General features: G+C 43.4%; 1 protein-coding gene across 1 annotated transcript in view; it reads right to left on the bottom strand.

Moving 5' to 3' along the window:
* Positions 1–2,460: 2,460 nt before the first annotated feature.
* STARD7 (StAR related lipid transfer domain containing 7) overlaps positions 2,461–16,570 on the bottom strand; it is a 31,292-nt gene continuing 17,182 nt past the window's right edge. Inside the window, exons 2-8 of the mRNA XM_049856718.1 lie at positions 11,881–12,089; positions 11,519–11,568; positions 7,701–7,811; positions 7,541–7,623; positions 6,970–7,069; positions 4,791–4,875; positions 2,461–3,795 (exon numbers count right to left, since the gene is read on the bottom strand). Of these exons, the coding sequence (XP_049712675.1) occupies positions 3,611–3,795; positions 4,791–4,875; positions 6,970–7,069; positions 7,541–7,623; positions 7,701–7,811; positions 11,519–11,568; positions 11,881–12,089 (823 nt within the window). The 3' untranslated portion in view covers positions 2,461–3,610. The remainder of the gene's footprint in view (positions 3,796–4,790; positions 4,876–6,969; positions 7,070–7,540; positions 7,624–7,700; positions 7,812–11,518; positions 11,569–11,880; positions 12,090–16,570) is intronic.

Genomic DNA, 16,570 nt, shown 5'->3' with positions numbered 1-16,570 from the left:
ATCTATAATTACGCTGAATGTAAATGGACTAAATGCACCAATAAAGAGACAGAGAGTCACGGACTGGATAAAAAAACAAGATCCGTCTATATGCTGCCTACAAGAGACACACCTTAGACTTAGAGACACAAACTAAAACTCAAAGGATGGAAAAAAATATATCAAGCAAACAATAAGCAAAAAAGAAAAGGAGTAGCAATATTAATTTCTGACAAAATAGACTTTAGACTTAAATCCACCACAAAGGATAAAGAAGGACACTATATAATGATAAAAGGGACAATTGATCAGGAAGACATAACCATATTAAATATTTACACACCTAATGACAGGGCTGCAAGATACATAAATCAAATTTTAAACTGCACACGGTTTAACAGGGACGGATACAAAGAAAGCCTATGTCTGATCCAAGTTCCAAAACACACCCACCAACCCAGCAAAGGGATCCAGCACGACGGCATTTATGAGGGCAGAACCTCAGTTTTAGACATGCTGCCAGCAGAGTCTTTGGAGAGGGCAAATCTAGGTCTGCATCCCGGCTGTCACTTCCTGTGCTCCCTGAGTAAAGAGGCTGCTTAGCCTTGAGGCCATTTCCTTGTCTAAGACACATCTCGTCTATAGGGCAGGGCTGTGGTAGGATGAGATGTGCAGGAAAGCAGGTCACTCAGTGGCTGGCACACCCTGTGCTCTGTAATGGCAGCTATTATGGGTTTAGCAGACGCCAACAGTGGGACAAGGCTGATAACACTGTCAGGGACACAGAGAAACAGCAGCGGTTTTCTACATGTCAAACAGTAGGACAAGACTGATGACACTGTCAGGGACACAGAGAAACAGGAGCGGTTTTCTACATGTCGAACAGTGCGACAAGACTGATGACAGTCAGGGACACAGAGAAATAGGAGCGGTTTTATATAAGCCAAACGGTTAAGAAATACAGAAAGACAACAATCAACACAGCACTTCATCTCGAGAACGATCTGCTGTTTGCTCGTGGAAGCATGGGCCTTGCCCCCCGCACCCCCACCGCCACGCTGTGAGAAAGACAACAAAAGGGAGACAGGAAAAGGATGAGAGAAAAGATAGAGAAAAAGAACAGCACAGAACAGAGAAATACAAAAAAGGTTGAAACAGGGAAATTAAAGAGGCGTGGGTGCACGGCCAGGGTCGCTGGCCGTGGAAGGCCGCAGCCTGCATGGCTGTGGGGTGGTGTGGGAGGGGTCTCTGAAATCAGGTGGAAGATTGCAGGTGTCAGGCTGGGTGTAGGCTCTGCGCATTCCCACATGGCTCCATTCAGCTGCTGTGGCTCTCCACCTTCACCCAGCATCCCCACAGGCAAAATCACCCATAAACCCCAAATTCACCTGATGCTGTGTTTCCAAATGTCATCAATCACACGGGAACACGTCTGCACGTTGAAGTGTCATTGCAGAGCTGCCTGTCCAGCCTACCGTCCACCACACAGGGTGGGTTTTGAGCTCAACACCTTCCTTCTCCGCCAAGCATACTGAATTAATTACAACTCAGCTCCCCTAGGCCTGCGCTCATGCCCCTGCCAACTTCCAAGCTTTACTATCTGCAAAGCTCTGTCACTGGTCCCCCAACTTGTCCCTGCTTTAAGAACAAAGGCTATGGGACAAGACAAAGAAGTAGGAAGAGGTGGTCTGAGTTGCCAAAGCGGTGACCTTTCCGGGGTTCACACGCTAGACAAGAAGGCTAGCTGTGTATCAGCCACTAGCTACCGAGAAAAAACAAGCCCTGCAGCTTCCACGTGACACCTCTACCAGCAGGGACATCCTCCAACGTCTGTGATCGGGGCCAAACCACAGGCCCAAGATGTAAGGTTTCCCCACCACCACCTGTCCAAAGACAAACACTTTTCTGTATCAATCTTTATATATTTATTCACACAGTTGATAAAAATGTCAGTTATGAGTGAAATCATTATAATGATGTGACTGTACAGACAAACCCCACCTGCAGATTCAAATTGCCATAAATCAGAACATGGAGCAACACACAACTCCTTGGCACTGTGCCCACATACACGTTCTCTTGCACACCCACCAACACCCCGATAATCACAGGTGCTAAGCACAGACATAACCCGACTCTTCCCTGGCTTCGGTCAGCTCCTGGAGATGAGAAGTGATGAATAAAATGCAGCTGGGATTGCTCGAGGTACCTCTCTGCTCTGCCGCAGACTCAGAGAGGGCAAGACAGGAAGCACCGGTGCAGTTCCTTCCTTGGCACAAAACGGGCAAAACGGTCAAGAAGCAGCTTACATTAGTTTCAGGTTGAGATCCTTCTTCACTGTCACAAAAGGGCAGCAAATAGAAAAAAGGGGAAAAATCCTGATATTGGAATTCTAGAAATAAAAGGGAGGGAGGATTTAAAACTTGATCCCTATTCTCCCAACGACCGCAGCAAAGCCAGCGAGGCCACAGTGACACCAACTGATGTGGAACATGGTTTGATTTTATTTTAGCTCTGAAGGGAAGAGGAAAAACTTTTCAGAAGAAAAAGAGAGCCACAGACCCCTTATATTAGTATTCTGGGCAAGATTACACCAAATTCCTTTCACACAGCTCGTCTAAAGTTCTAAGAGCTCTGAGGGAGGAGCACACCCCCGTTTCTCTGTCCTCACTCAGCCTCTGAGAAGGGCACGTCCTTACACTCAGGCAAACCTGAAGTGTGGAAAACAGCGTGTGAAACAAACTGGTATCTTCTACACAGTGAGACCGTGAAGAAACACCAACTCCCCAACGCATTCTTTTGACACAAGATTAAAAAAACAAAACAAAAAAACCCCACTAAATTTATATGTAACGTTTTGAGCACCTCCATTGACCCTATCACAACACCGATGATGCAGAAAGCTACTGTCTAAAAGGATTCATCTCCCAGTGCTCTTGGTAAAGGGGGAAAGGTTAGGAAGGAGGCAATAATCCAAATGAAAACATCTGAAGGAAGAACTGGCCAGACTCAAAGGAAACTGCTATGGCTAAGGGTGGGTCAGTGGGGAAGTTCTAGGAGGTGAGGAGAGAAACTTCTTGGTACAGCCTTTATGCTCCCAAAGACAAAACCAAGGTGAAGACAAGGCACTTACACCACAAAGTAGTATTTCATATTCATTCAATACTAAAGACCATTACACCAAGAGCACTCCCAATAACCCCCTCCCTGAAAGAATCAAGCAGCCAGCTACACTTTCCAGTTGGACTTTCAGAACTGAAGGGACTCCAAAGCACTGCAGAACTGATGGTGGCAAATGGAATGTCAGCAAACAACTCAGAGGAAGCAGATGGACATCGTCCCCTTCTGGCATGAGGTGAGAGGTCTGTTGCAGGTTAACTCAGTGAAATACTGAATTTCAAAATGCTTGCCCTGAGGATCTGACAACGTCCCCAGGGATGCCTTCTTCTCTGTGTTTTGAGTAAGACCAGTCAGGGCTCTGAATGAAGTCAAACACCAGTTACTGAATTATCCCACTGGTAGTTCCAGCAGACGCCTTGTAATACACGTGGCTCACCCACATGTACTGGCAGAGGGATAAAGGACTGAAAGGGGAGCAGAAGCAGCCCGTCCCTCCTCATACCAAAGCCCTTCAGGCATACTCGATCTGGGCAGGGCCATGGCTACCCTCTTTCTTCCGTTCGGACGACTGGGTAGTGGCCTTGGCTTCACTGCCCATGTCCAGAGGCTTAGATGAGATGTAGTCCTTTACTTTGATCTCCATGTTCTTGGCTTTCAAAGTGGCCAAGTGCAGCTTCTCTAGGAAGTCCGGCATGCCTGTCAGGAGGGGGGAAAATGTGGTTAGGCCGATATATAAACCAGGAGTAGGCTCAAAATGAGAAGGCCCTGTGCCTTTGGCGGTAGGGAGTTCATGCCTGAGGAACCACCTGTGAGCGACAGCTGCCTCCCAGAATGTATAGGGAGGGAAAACAACCCATGACCCCTAATCCTTTGAAAAGGGGTACTGATCAGGCCAGATAAATCCCCAAAGGCTCTCTTTCAGGTGATTAAATATCAATTATCAGGGCATAGGGAGAAAGACGTGGCCGTCTGCTTCTGTGAAGATCACAGTCTTGGAAACCATGGGACAATTCTACCCTCTCCTATCAGGTCACTGTGAGTCGGAACCAACTTGATGGCAATGGGTTTGGTTTTCTGGTTTGTAACAGCATAGCCTAAACAGCTGCCAATCGTATTTAGACAAACGTGCAGGAGAAACATCCATCTCCTCTCCATTCTCATATTCTTCCTTCTTCTTCCCTGAGGTAGAAGAAGCTGCCTACAGACAACCAAAAGCAAGAAATTCACATAAGGGTGCTTTCTGATACGAGAACTCAAGAGGGAAAGATGCCATCACAGCCGTGATGTGAGCCTCTGAAGACAGGCCGTTGCCTGTCTCCAGGTGTCCACCCTACAACAGCCACATTTTCTTTGCCAGATTTTATAGTCCCCAGTACCATCTAAGGAGGAGAAATTTTTTAAAAATCCATTCATGTACATGGCCCATATTTAAGTCACTGAAGCAAATGTTCTTAAAACTACTTTCTGGGCACAAGTTCCTTTCTGGGACCCTGTAATTGTCATCCCTCCAAACCCGGACTGCAGGCTTTGATATCTTCAAAGTATTCAAGAATGAACTTTGAAGGACATTTAATTCTCCCCAACAGGACTCCAGTGAGACAAGGACCAATCTCCTTGCTGCCATTAAGAAGCCAGAGAAAAACAAACTGCTCCACCCAGGTTCCAGACCCTGTACAGAAGTTTCCACTCACCACTGGACACCATCCAACTAACGCAGTAGCGGGGAAAAACAGTCTGGGGATTGTCACTGTATGTCAACAAGTAGTCAAAGCCATTCTGGAAATGAAAAGCAGCAAAGATGAGGAAGGTTCCTGAACTACTGCTACAACCTCCATATCCAGTATGACAGAATAACCACCCTCTGATTGTGGGCCAGCAGACTGCCTTTTTTTTTTTTTAAACCCTGTGCAGAAAAGAGTTAACAGTCTTTTTTAAGACTGTTATCTTTAGAAAGGCCTGCTTGCAAGGTTGGCCCTTGGCTGGCACCTGGAATCTTGGCTCTCAGTGTTCCCAGTCAACAGTTACTGACAAGGGTGGCTCGCTGTGGCTTATACTGAACACCTGCTTTCCTTCTGGGGGTCTGGAATTTTGGTACGTGCTAGGCAAAGAGTACCTATGTGACCAGCCTCCAGCAAAAACCCTGGATGCTGAGTCTCTAACGGGCTTCCCTGGGCAGCAACATCGCACACGTGTAGCTGGGTGACGCCTCATGGAAGGGGAGTGCAGGTTGCACCTGAGAGCCTCCACTTTGCTTCTGTCTTTATCCCTATGAGCTGGCTGTGTCTCCTTACTACGCTGCTGGACTAAATCTTAGCCACAAGTGCGCTATATGCTGAGTGTACACACACACGCTCTCTCGCACCTGTGTAACCAAACAGAAGTTTCATGAAGTACTCCTTTTTTTTTAAAATTGTGCTGTAGGTGAAGGCTTAACATGAAATACTCTCACTATGTGAGATGCACTCAGGTAGTTTCTATTCTATTCCATTTATTCTTTTTTTTTTTTAAACTGGTCATAATCTACAAAATTAATTTTATCTTCCACTAATAGGTAACAATCCGTGATTTGAAAAGTACTGCTCTAGAAATAACATAGAGGTAGACACACAGGTCTTCCAGTAAAAACATGAGAGTCAAACACTATTTTGACTGAGGGGAAGCACTGTTTCTCTGTCCCATTTAAAAGTCCCTCTACAGGAAGTATAAACAGAACCATCTGATGAGAACAATAAATGCCAACTAGAAGGACATATCCATCCAGGTCTAAAACTAGCAAAAGTTAGGAGGAGAAACGAAGCCATTATAAAGTGAAATAGAACTAAAAACAGCAACCACTGGCATCAATACATACACTCAAAAGAGATTTGGTTTAAAAGCTGAAGTAAATACTCTTTTCTTGAAGAGAAGTCGCAGATTTTTAAAGGAGGACTGCAGAGGGCATTTGTCCAATCCTCTCATCTTACTGACAAGAAAGCCCAAGTCCAGAAAGATTTTAAGTGCCCTGCTCATTGTGGCACAATTTTCACTGAAAAGGAGCTTGCTCTTGTTACTAAAAAAATGCTTCTTGTTACGGGTTGAGCTGCATCCTCCCAAAAGGTGTGCTGAAGTCCTAGTCCCTGTATCTGTGACGGAGACTTTGTTTGGACACGGGGCTGGAGCAGGGTGGGTCCTAGCTGTAATGCCTCCCGAGTCGAGTCTTATAAAAGTGGAGTGACACACAAAGGAATATAGGCTCCAGGTGACAAGACAGGCAGATGCATCTGTAAGCAGCAAAGGAGCGCCAAAGCCAGCTGCCACCAGAAACTAGGAGAGAGGACCAGGGGAGGAATCGACATTCCTGAGACCCTGATTTGGACTTTCAGCCTCCAGAACCGTGAGAAAATAAATCTCTCTCTTTAAAGGCACCCACTTAGTGGTATCTTATTGTAGCAGTTCTAGGAAACTAAGGTACTACTAATGACCAGGCAGTGAGTCAACAGCTGCCTCTCAGAAAAAAGGGAGCCCTCAGATTGTCACCACTCGGTCCCAGGGATCTTCCAGTTCTGTCACCCTATAGCTGGGGGTCCCCAAAATGTGGGCCCAGATCCGTGGCATCAGCCTCACCTGGGAACCTGTCAGAAATGAAGGTTCCTGGGCTGCACCCCACACCTACTGCACCCCATACCTACTGCACCCCACACCTACTGCACCAGAACCTCTGAGGCCGGGGCCCAGCAATGTGTTTCACTGAACATTTAATTGACTCTGATTTATGCCAAGTTGGAAACCAATGCCCTACAGCAGCTTAGCCCCTCCTGAATTTGGCTGAGAGGAATTTCTTGAGAAAAACCCAGAGCCACCACACATCATCTTGGATGATGTAAAACTCACCTCATCAAATGATTTGTGGGGACGGATAACCATTTGGGATTCGTATGATCTGACCCTCACAAATTCAGGAGACTCGGGTACACTAGGATGCTCCACAGCTCTGGTGAGGAGGAGAAAATGTGAAGTGAACTCTCGGTGACGTCTATGTATAAAACAACATGGGTGCTAAAGACCAAAGATGACCTAAAAAGCTAACTCTAATTTTAAAATAAACAAAGAGTAGAGTCACTAGGCTGAGTGAACACAACTAAGTTCTAAAAATAAACTGAGGTCTTTTGGTAAATTTATGGCTCATTAGGCTTTGTGTTGAGGAAGCCACAGTTTCGTTTTGTTTTTTCTTGAATTACCAACATTAAGGAACCTAAAGAAATTGTTTAACTAGAAGTTTACATCCCTTAATCTTCCTAGATAGTCAGAGAATGCTCACCTTCTACCTGGAATGGGTGAGGTACTGGCTGTGGGGAATCATATGAGAGAACACGTAAGGACACTAATAGAGACAACCTCCCACCAGATGCCGGTGAATGAAGGACACAGCTAAAGGAACTTAGCAACAGCCGATCATACATACCGTGACACCAATACCATCACGTTGTTTTCCTGATCCACACTATACCGTCGAACATAAACATAATCCCGTGAATACATTGGATACTAAAGAAATGAAGAGACAGGATTAGTGCTATGCATCACAGTCTTGAGAAAGCAAAACCAGAAGTAAAAATACTCACGGGAAAATGAGTTACCCAGTGAAGAACCTCAGAACCACTAACTGCGTCCCTCTCGATCACCTCCAGCTTGATTACCAGTGCATCCCACTTTTTTCTATACTCTGTGTCCAGCTACGGAAAGAGAGAAGAGCATGCAGACTTGAGATCCATGACAAAGCTGTTCTCCAGGTGCTTCGGCCTCCAACTCAAGGACCTTATTGTGAGGAAACAGTGATCTGATCTCAAAGACAGTGTCAAAGTGTGAGAGACATGGCTGTATACAGTTTATTACAAATGACTTTTTAAAAATTCCTGTTTGTAGGCCCATTATCGTTACACTGAATGTGAAGGCTAAAAAGAAAAGGACGAAGCAAAGTAAGGAGCAAGAAAAGATATTGCAATAGATGTGTCAGAGAAGACACAGCCAACAGTGAGAGAAAGTATAAGGATGAGACAATTCTAAAAACTTTATACAGACCAAAAAGTCCAGAAGTATGAGCAGACACCTCAGAGTAAAGAACTGCAAGTAGCGTATTTTTTAAATTCCTGGTAACACTACCAATCAAGGAATTTCAAATTAAAACAAACATGCACATCCAAACCAATAAAAATTCAATACAAATCGATGAGTGTTTAGGCGAAAGTGCATGTTTGCATATGACTAGTGAGTGTTATAGCTCAGTACTAGTTCTGAGAGTCTGACAAAACAAATCAAAAAATCCAGGAAGAAAAAAATTTCCTTGTAGAACTCTGGGTGATACCACTCCCCTACACCCCCTTTTCGTTTTTGTCTTAAACGTTTCCCACACTGCTCAAGAGGAAAGACGTCTCCAAACAGAAGCTCTTCATCTTTATGAAACAAAGGCCTTCTCTGGAAACATTCCAGGCTAAAGAGACGTGACCACTAAATGTCATCTGACTAGATCTGCACTGGAGGGGAAAATGCTATAAGGCAGCATTGCTGGGCCAACTGACAAAGATGGATGCCAACAGAAGATTACCTAACAGTGCTGCATCAACATTAAATTTACTAACTCTGATAATGGTGCCATGGTCGGGTAAAAGAACACACCTCACTTTAGGAAATTTATACTGAAGGAATCAGGGATAAAAGGGCATGATGTATGTAAGTAACTTACCCTCAAAAGGTTCGGGTAAAAAACTATGTATATTCACATAATGTAAAGCAAACGGGAAAAACATTAAAAACAGATAAATGTGAGTATATGGATTTCTTACACTATTTTTATCCTTGCAATTTTTTTCGGTAAATTTGAAATTACATCCAAATAAAAAGTTTCCAAAAATTTGAAACGTCTGCTCCTCAAGGCACCATTAAGAAAATGAAAAGAATGCGAAAGAATGAAGCTGGACCCGTACCTCACACCACATACAAAATTAACTCAAAATGGATCCACGACCTAAACCTAAGAACTAAAACCATAAAACTCTTAGAACAAAAGCCAGGATAAGGCTTTGGGACCTAGTCTACAACGATGGATTCCTAGACATGACACCAAAAGCCTAAGCAACAGAAGACAACATAGATAAATTCAACTTCACCAAAATTAAACACTTGTGCATCAAAGGACTTTATTAACAAAAGTGAAGAGACAACCTATAGAAGGGGGAAAAATATCTGGGAACCACGTATAAGAATTTAATATCCAGAATATATAAAGAACTCCTACCTACAACTCAACAACAAAAAGACAAACAACCCAATCAAAACAAGGGCGAAGGACCTGAATACAGAAGATGTACGAATACATGGCCAATGCCATGACATGGATGACCCTTGAGAACGCTGCGATGAGTGAAATGTCAGTCACAAGAGGACAAATACTGTATGATCCCCCTACAGGAAATATCTACAATAGGCAAGTGCATGGAGACAAAGCTGCGTGAGTGGTTGCCAGGGCAGGGTGGGAGAGGGAGAAGAGGTACTGCCCATGTGGCACTGGCTTTGTCAAGGGTGACCACAAACTGTGGAAACAAGTCGTGGCGAAGGCTGCATGGCTCACGACGTGGAGAATGGAGCTAATGTCACTGAACTGTGCAGAGAATGCACACGTAAAAATGACCGAAACAGCAAATGTTTTGTTATACATACTTTACCACAATTTCAAAAACGGGGAAAATCTATCATCATTGGTTTGTTTTGCCTGTTTTTGCACTACTTAAATGGAATTCTACAATATGACCTCTTCTGTGTCTGGCTTCTTTGGTCAGAGTACTGCTTCCGAGGTTCAACCGTGTTAACCGTTATAATAAGAGATTATTCCTTAAAAGCCTTCCAAATACTTTTCTGTGGATAATGGTCATCAACTCACCTAGCACAGAATTGTGACTCTGGAGCAGGGGAAGAGGCAAAACCACTTACAGCCAGACACTGATACCTAGGTGACCTGGGCCACGCTCATCAACGCACGTTTGTATCTATAAAGGAAGCTATGAAACAAAGCTCAATAAAAACAACAAAACCAAATCCACTGCTGTAGAGTTGAGTCCGACTCATACAGATCCTACAAGACAGAGAACTGCCCCACAGGGCCTCCAAGGAGTGATTAGTGGATTCGAACGGCAGCCAAGCTCTTAACCACTGCGCTGCCAGGGCTCCACTAACTCTAAATAGAGCCAATTACGTGGGAAACAGAAGGAATCTGATGATGCAGGCAGGTGAGCTAGACTGTGGAACAAGATCAAAACATACAATCTAAGCACACAGTCACACTGTAGGTCAGATAAATTACTACAAGGCCCAAGGAACTCCAGGGAATTGTCTAAATTCTTTTGGCTGAAGCTTTAACACCTTAGTCATAAAGATGATTTTAAAAATGATAAATATGAAACTATAAAGCCTTATAAAATACATCGTTGTTGTTAGGTGCCATCGAGTCGGTTCTGACTCATAGCGACCCTATGCACAACAGGACGAAACACTGCCCTGCCCTGAGTCATCCTTACAACCATTGTTATGCTTGAGCTCATTGTTCCAGCCACTGTGTCAATCCACTTCGTTGAGGGTCTTCCTCTTTTCCACTGACCCTGTACCGTGCCAAGCATGATGTCCTTCTCCAGGGACTGATGCCTCCTGACAACATGTCCAAAGTATGTAAGACGCAGTCTCACCATCCTTGCTTCTAAGGAGCATTCTGGTTGTACTTCTTCTAAGACAGATTTGTTCATTCTTTTGGCAGTCCATGGTATATTCAATATTCTTCGCCAACACCACAATTCAAAGGCATCAATTCTTCTTCAGTCTTCCTTATTCATTGTCCAGCTTTCACATGCATTATGATGCGACTGAAAATACCACGGCATGGCTCAGGCGCACCTTAGTCTTCAAGGTGACACCTTTGCTCTTCAACACTTTGAAGAGGTCCTTTGCAGCAGATTTGCCCAATGCAATGCGTCATTTGACTTCTTGACTGCTGCTTCCATGGCTGTTGATAGTGGATCCAAGTAAAATGAAATCCTTGACAACTTCAATCTTTTCTTCGTTTATCACGATGTTACTCATTGGTCCAGTTCTGAGGATTTTTATTTTGTTTTGTATTTTTGTATAAAATACATTAAAGCATTCAAATTCATTCCTCCATTATCTCCCCAAGAGCCCTGTAAGGAGGCAGAACAGGTTTCATCCCCAGAGGACAGATGAAGAAATTATAAACAAATGTTTGCCCAGACACTGTGCAACACAGAATGAGAGGCACGAAGAGCTAGATGGATGTACAGAAGCCAGCGTCACATCTGAGCCACAGAAATTATTCATCTGACAGTAGAAATTGGCTTTCTAGGCTTAGAAGCACCAAACCAGGGAACAAAAATTAGCTCACCTGAACATTGAAGAACTGCCGGGGGGTCACATCTGTGTAGGTTCCAAAAACTAGAATGACAAGAAAGAACAAGGTGCATCACTCACCCTATTCCTATTGCTTAAATGCATTTTAATTACAGAGTACGATAGACCTTAAAGCCAGATTCAGAAACCAGAAGTCATGTTGGGGCAGCAGAGAAACACAAAGACGGCTTACGGCAAGGACTACACTGGACTCTTGTCATCTGAGAGAACAAAAACAGGCAGACAGAAAAGCACAGCACATTTTTCGAAGAACAGTCAGAACAGAATGGTTTAAAAGGGCACAAGGACCTAGGCAACCATGGAACGCACTTAAAAGGCAGCCAAGCTAGCGCTCACCTCTGTATTGGTAAAGGGGGGTGCCTGCAATTGGGCGCCGCCATAGCTTAAAGTGTTTCTTATCCATCACCATTTCCCATGGCTGCTCTCTGTCCCCTGAATCTGCACTCTCTTCTGTTTGGGATTTTGGTTCTGTGGAGTGTCGCTCAACCCCAGAGCTCTGAAACACACTTGACATTTCCTCCAACCGTTTCATCTCGTCAATGGATCTGGAAGGAGAAAAACAAACAGGAATGATGCAAGCAGTCAGGCCCCGCTTTCACCAGAAGAGAAACAATTTTGTTTTTTAACGTTAGCCATATAGTTTTAAGATTTTCATTTGTCATTAATAAAAGCAAATACTGTCATACTGAAATACAGATAATTCTCTTTGGTAGTTGTATACTGGTTTAGAAAACAGACAATGTTAATTATGATTGATGGGCTATTTTCACTATTTTTTATGCTAACAATACTTTGAGGTCTAATCTACATAGAGTAACGTACTTAACTATACAGCTCAATGGATTCTGACAAATACAGACACCTCCGTAACCATCTCCCCAATCAAGATACAGGGTATTTCCAGCACTCTAGAAGGTTCCAGGTTCCCTTCTGCCCCTTCCCTCCCCAGGCAAACACTATTCTGATTGCTATCACCATGGATTAGTTTCACTTGCTCTTGAATGTCACATAAATGGAATCATAAAACACATACTCTTTTGTAACTGGCTAATGTTTCTGAATTTCATCCATGTTGTGTACCTCATTCTTTATTACTTAGTATTCCATTACATGAAAACACCAAAAAGAAAAAAAAACCCAAACCCGTTGCCATCAAGTCGATTCTGACTCATAGTGACCCTACAGGACAGAGCAGAACTACCCCACAGAGTTTCTAAGGCTCACCTGGTGGATTCGACCTGCCGACCTTTTTTTTTTTTAAAACAATTTTTATTGAACTTTAAGTGAAAGTTTACAAATCAAGTCAGTCTCTCACTTATAGAACTTATATACACCTTACTACATACTCCCAATTACTCTCCCCCTAATGTGACAGCCCGCTCTCTCCTTCCAGTCTCTTTTCGTGACCATTTCACCAGCTTCTAACCCCCCTACCCTCCCATCTCCCCTCCAGACAGGAAGTGCCAACATAGTCTCAAGCGTCCACCTGATGCAAGTAGCTCACTCCTCATCAGCACCTCTCTCCAACCCATTGTCCAGTCCAATCCACGTCTGATGAGTTGGCTTCGGGAATGGTTCCTGTCCTGGGCCTACAGAAGGTTTGGGGACCATGACCACCGGGGTCCTTCTAGTCTCAGTCAGACCATTAAGTCTGGTCTTTTTATGAGAATTTGGGGTCTGCATCCCAATGTTCTCCTGCTCCCTCAGGGGTTCTCTGTTGTCGAACTGCTGACCTTTTGGTTAGCAGCCGTAGCACTTAACCAGTAGGCCACCAGGGTTTCCATGAAAACACCATGGTTTATTTACTCATTCATTTCATTGTTTCCAGTTTGGGCTATTATGGATAAAGCTGATTAAAAGCATTCTTAGACAATTCTTTGTGTGGACATATACAGGTAGGTCCCAACTTATGACGTATTCGAATTTCTGTTCAAATTACTGTGAACCGCACTTACGACCATCCTTTTTTTGTACATCTTACCATTAGTAATACGTACTACACACAATGTTGCAGCGCGTAATTTGTTGATGTTATTATTTTTACATCAACCTCCAAAGACAAACATAGATCGGTTTTATAGATACTGATAATAAAAGGCAATAATAATGAGAACTTAAAAAAAAATGAAGTATTCAACTTATGTCAAAACAGACATGTCAAAATCACCAAAATGGAACCCTGTCTTAATCCAGGGACTACTGTACTTTCATTTCCCTTGGGTGAACATGTAGGAGAAGAACTGCTAGATCACAGTATGTTTAACTTTATTAGAAACGGCCGAACAGTCTTCCAAAGTGGTTATGCCATTTTACACTCCCACCAGTGTCATATAAGAATTCTGGTGGCTCCACCTCTTTGCTGAAATTTGGCGTTATCATTCTTTTTAATTTTAGACATTCTGGTGAGTAAGTAGCAAGGAACACAGAACTGCAATAAACCACTGATAATCATTAAAAAACAAAACCACACTAGTTAATTGAACCACTGTTGTTGTTGTTAGGCGCCGTCGAGTCGGTTCTGACTCATAGTGACCCTATGCACAACAGAACGAAACACTGCCCGGTCCTGTGCCATCCTTACCATCATTGCTATGCTTGAGCTCATCGTTGCAGCCACTGTGTCAATCCACCTTGTTGAGGGTCTTCCTCTTTTCTGCTGACCCTGTACTGTGCCAAGCATGATGTCCTTCTCCAGGGACTGATCCCTCCTGACAACATGTCCAAAGTATGTAAGACGCAGTCTCGCCATCCTTGCCTCTAAGGAGCTTTCTGGCTGCACTTCTTCCAAGACAGATTTGTTCATTCTTTTGGCAGTCCATGGTATATTCAATATTCTTCACCAACACCACAATTCAAAGGCATCAATTCTTCTTCGGTCTTCCTTATTCATTGTCCAGCTTTCACATGCATATGATGTGACTGAAAATACCATGGCTTGGGTCAGGTACACCTTAGTCTTCAAGGTGACAACTTTGCTCTTCAATACTTTAAAGAAGTCCTTTGCAACAGATTCACCCAATGCCATGCGTCTTTTGATCTCTTGACTGCTGCTTCCAAGACTGTTGATTGTGGATCTAAGTAAAATGAAATCCTTGACAACTTCAATCTTTTCTCTGTTTAACATGATGTTGCTCACTGGTCCAGTTGTGAGGATTTTTGTTTCCTTTTTGTTGAGGTGCAATCCATACTGAAGGCTGTGGTCTTTGATCTTCATTAGAAAGTGCTTCAAGTCCTCTTCACTTTCAGCAAGCAAGGTTGTATCATTTGCATAACACAGGTTGTTAATGAGTCTTCCTCCAATCCTGATCCCCCGTTCATATCATCCAGCTTCTCAGATTATTTGCTCAGCATACAGATTGAATAGGTATGGTAAAAGAATACAACCCTGACGCACAACTTTCCTGACTTTAAACCAATCAGTATCCTCTTGTTCTGTCTGAACAACTGTCTCTCGATCTATGTAAAGGTTCCTCACGACCACAGTTAAGTGTTCTGGAATTCCCATTCTCCACAATGTTATCCATAATTTGTTATGATCCACACAGTCGAATGCCTTTGCATAGTCAATAAAACACAAGTAAGCATCCTTCTGGTATTCTCTGCTTTCAGCCAGGATCCATCTGACATCAGCAATGATATCCCTGGTTCCACACCCTCTTCTGAAACCGGCCTGAATTTCTGGCAGTTCCCTGTTGATATACTGCTCCAGCTGTTTTTGAATGATCTTCAGCAAAATTTTGCTTGTGTGCGATATTAATGATATTGTACTATGATTTCCACATTCGGTTGGATCACCTTTCTTGGGAATAGGCATAAATATGGATCTCTTCCAGTCAGTTGGCCAGGAAGCTGTCTTCCATATCTCTCGGCATAGGAGAGTGAGCACCTCCAGTGCTGCATCTGTTTGTTGAAACACCTCAATTGATATTCCATAAACTCCTGGAGCCTTGTTTTTCGCCAATGCCTTCAGAGCAGCTTGGACTTCTTCCTTCAGTACCATTGGTTCCTGATCATATGCCACCTCTTGAAATGGTTGAATATCGACTAATTCTTTTTGTTATAATGACTCTGTGTATTCCTCCCATCTTCTTTTGATGCTTCCTGCGTCGGGTTAAATATTTTCCCCATGGAATCCTTCACTATTGCAACTCGAGGCTTGAATTGAACCATTAAGTGAACTGAAACGGTCTTTCCTACATCACTGAACTAACACTTAATGAGCAGATACTGTGCTAAACTAGCACAGTGTCTGGCACATAATAAATGCAACAAATCAATATACACAGACGGCACTGCAAGGAAAACAAAACAGGGAAATGGCCTACATGCTTAGGAGATTTACATCTGAATTATTGAACTCACAGCTTCAGAAACTACACAAACAGAAAAACTGAGGTGGGAAAAAATCCAATAGTGAACTAATTAAATAACAACTGAGACAAAACTAAAATATGAAAACATTCTCCGAAATGGACAAATATTTTATTCACTTTGAGTCCCTAGCTGTTGTTTGTTGCTAGCTGCTGTCATGTTCGCTCCGACTCACGACGATCTTAGGTATAACCCTGCAGGTTGACCGATCCTGTGCCATCTCCATGACCTTGATAAGTCTGAGTCCATTGCTATAGCTATTGTGTCTGTCCATCTCATTATCCCCCTTGTTTTTGCTGACAGTCTACTTTTACAAACAAGATGTTCTTTTCTGGTTACTGGTCTCTACTGATGATGTGCCCAAAGTAAGCAAGCCAAAGCCTTGCCATCCTTGCGTCTAAGGAACATTCTGGTTGTATTTAAGACTGATTTGAAAGGAAACCAATATTTACTACTTAAATTCCTCTAAACCACTGGTCTGAAAGGAATGCAGTTTGTAAGAGGACACCCACTGCCCTCGAGTTGATTCCGACTCATAGCGACCATACAGGACAGTGTAGAACCACCCAACAGGTTTTCCAAGGAGTGCCTGATGGATTCGAAAAGCCAAACTTTTGGTTAGCAGCCATAGCACTTAAGCACTACGCCACCAGGG

The sequence above is a fragment of the Elephas maximus genome, chromosome 17, assembly GCF_024166365.1.
Source record: "Elephas maximus indicus isolate mEleMax1 chromosome 17, mEleMax1 primary haplotype, whole genome shotgun sequence".
Taxonomy (NCBI): domain Eukaryota; kingdom Metazoa; phylum Chordata; class Mammalia; order Proboscidea; family Elephantidae; genus Elephas; species Elephas maximus.
The sequence above is the reverse complement of the archived record's forward strand: the minus strand, read 5'-3'. Positions and strand labels throughout refer to the sequence as shown.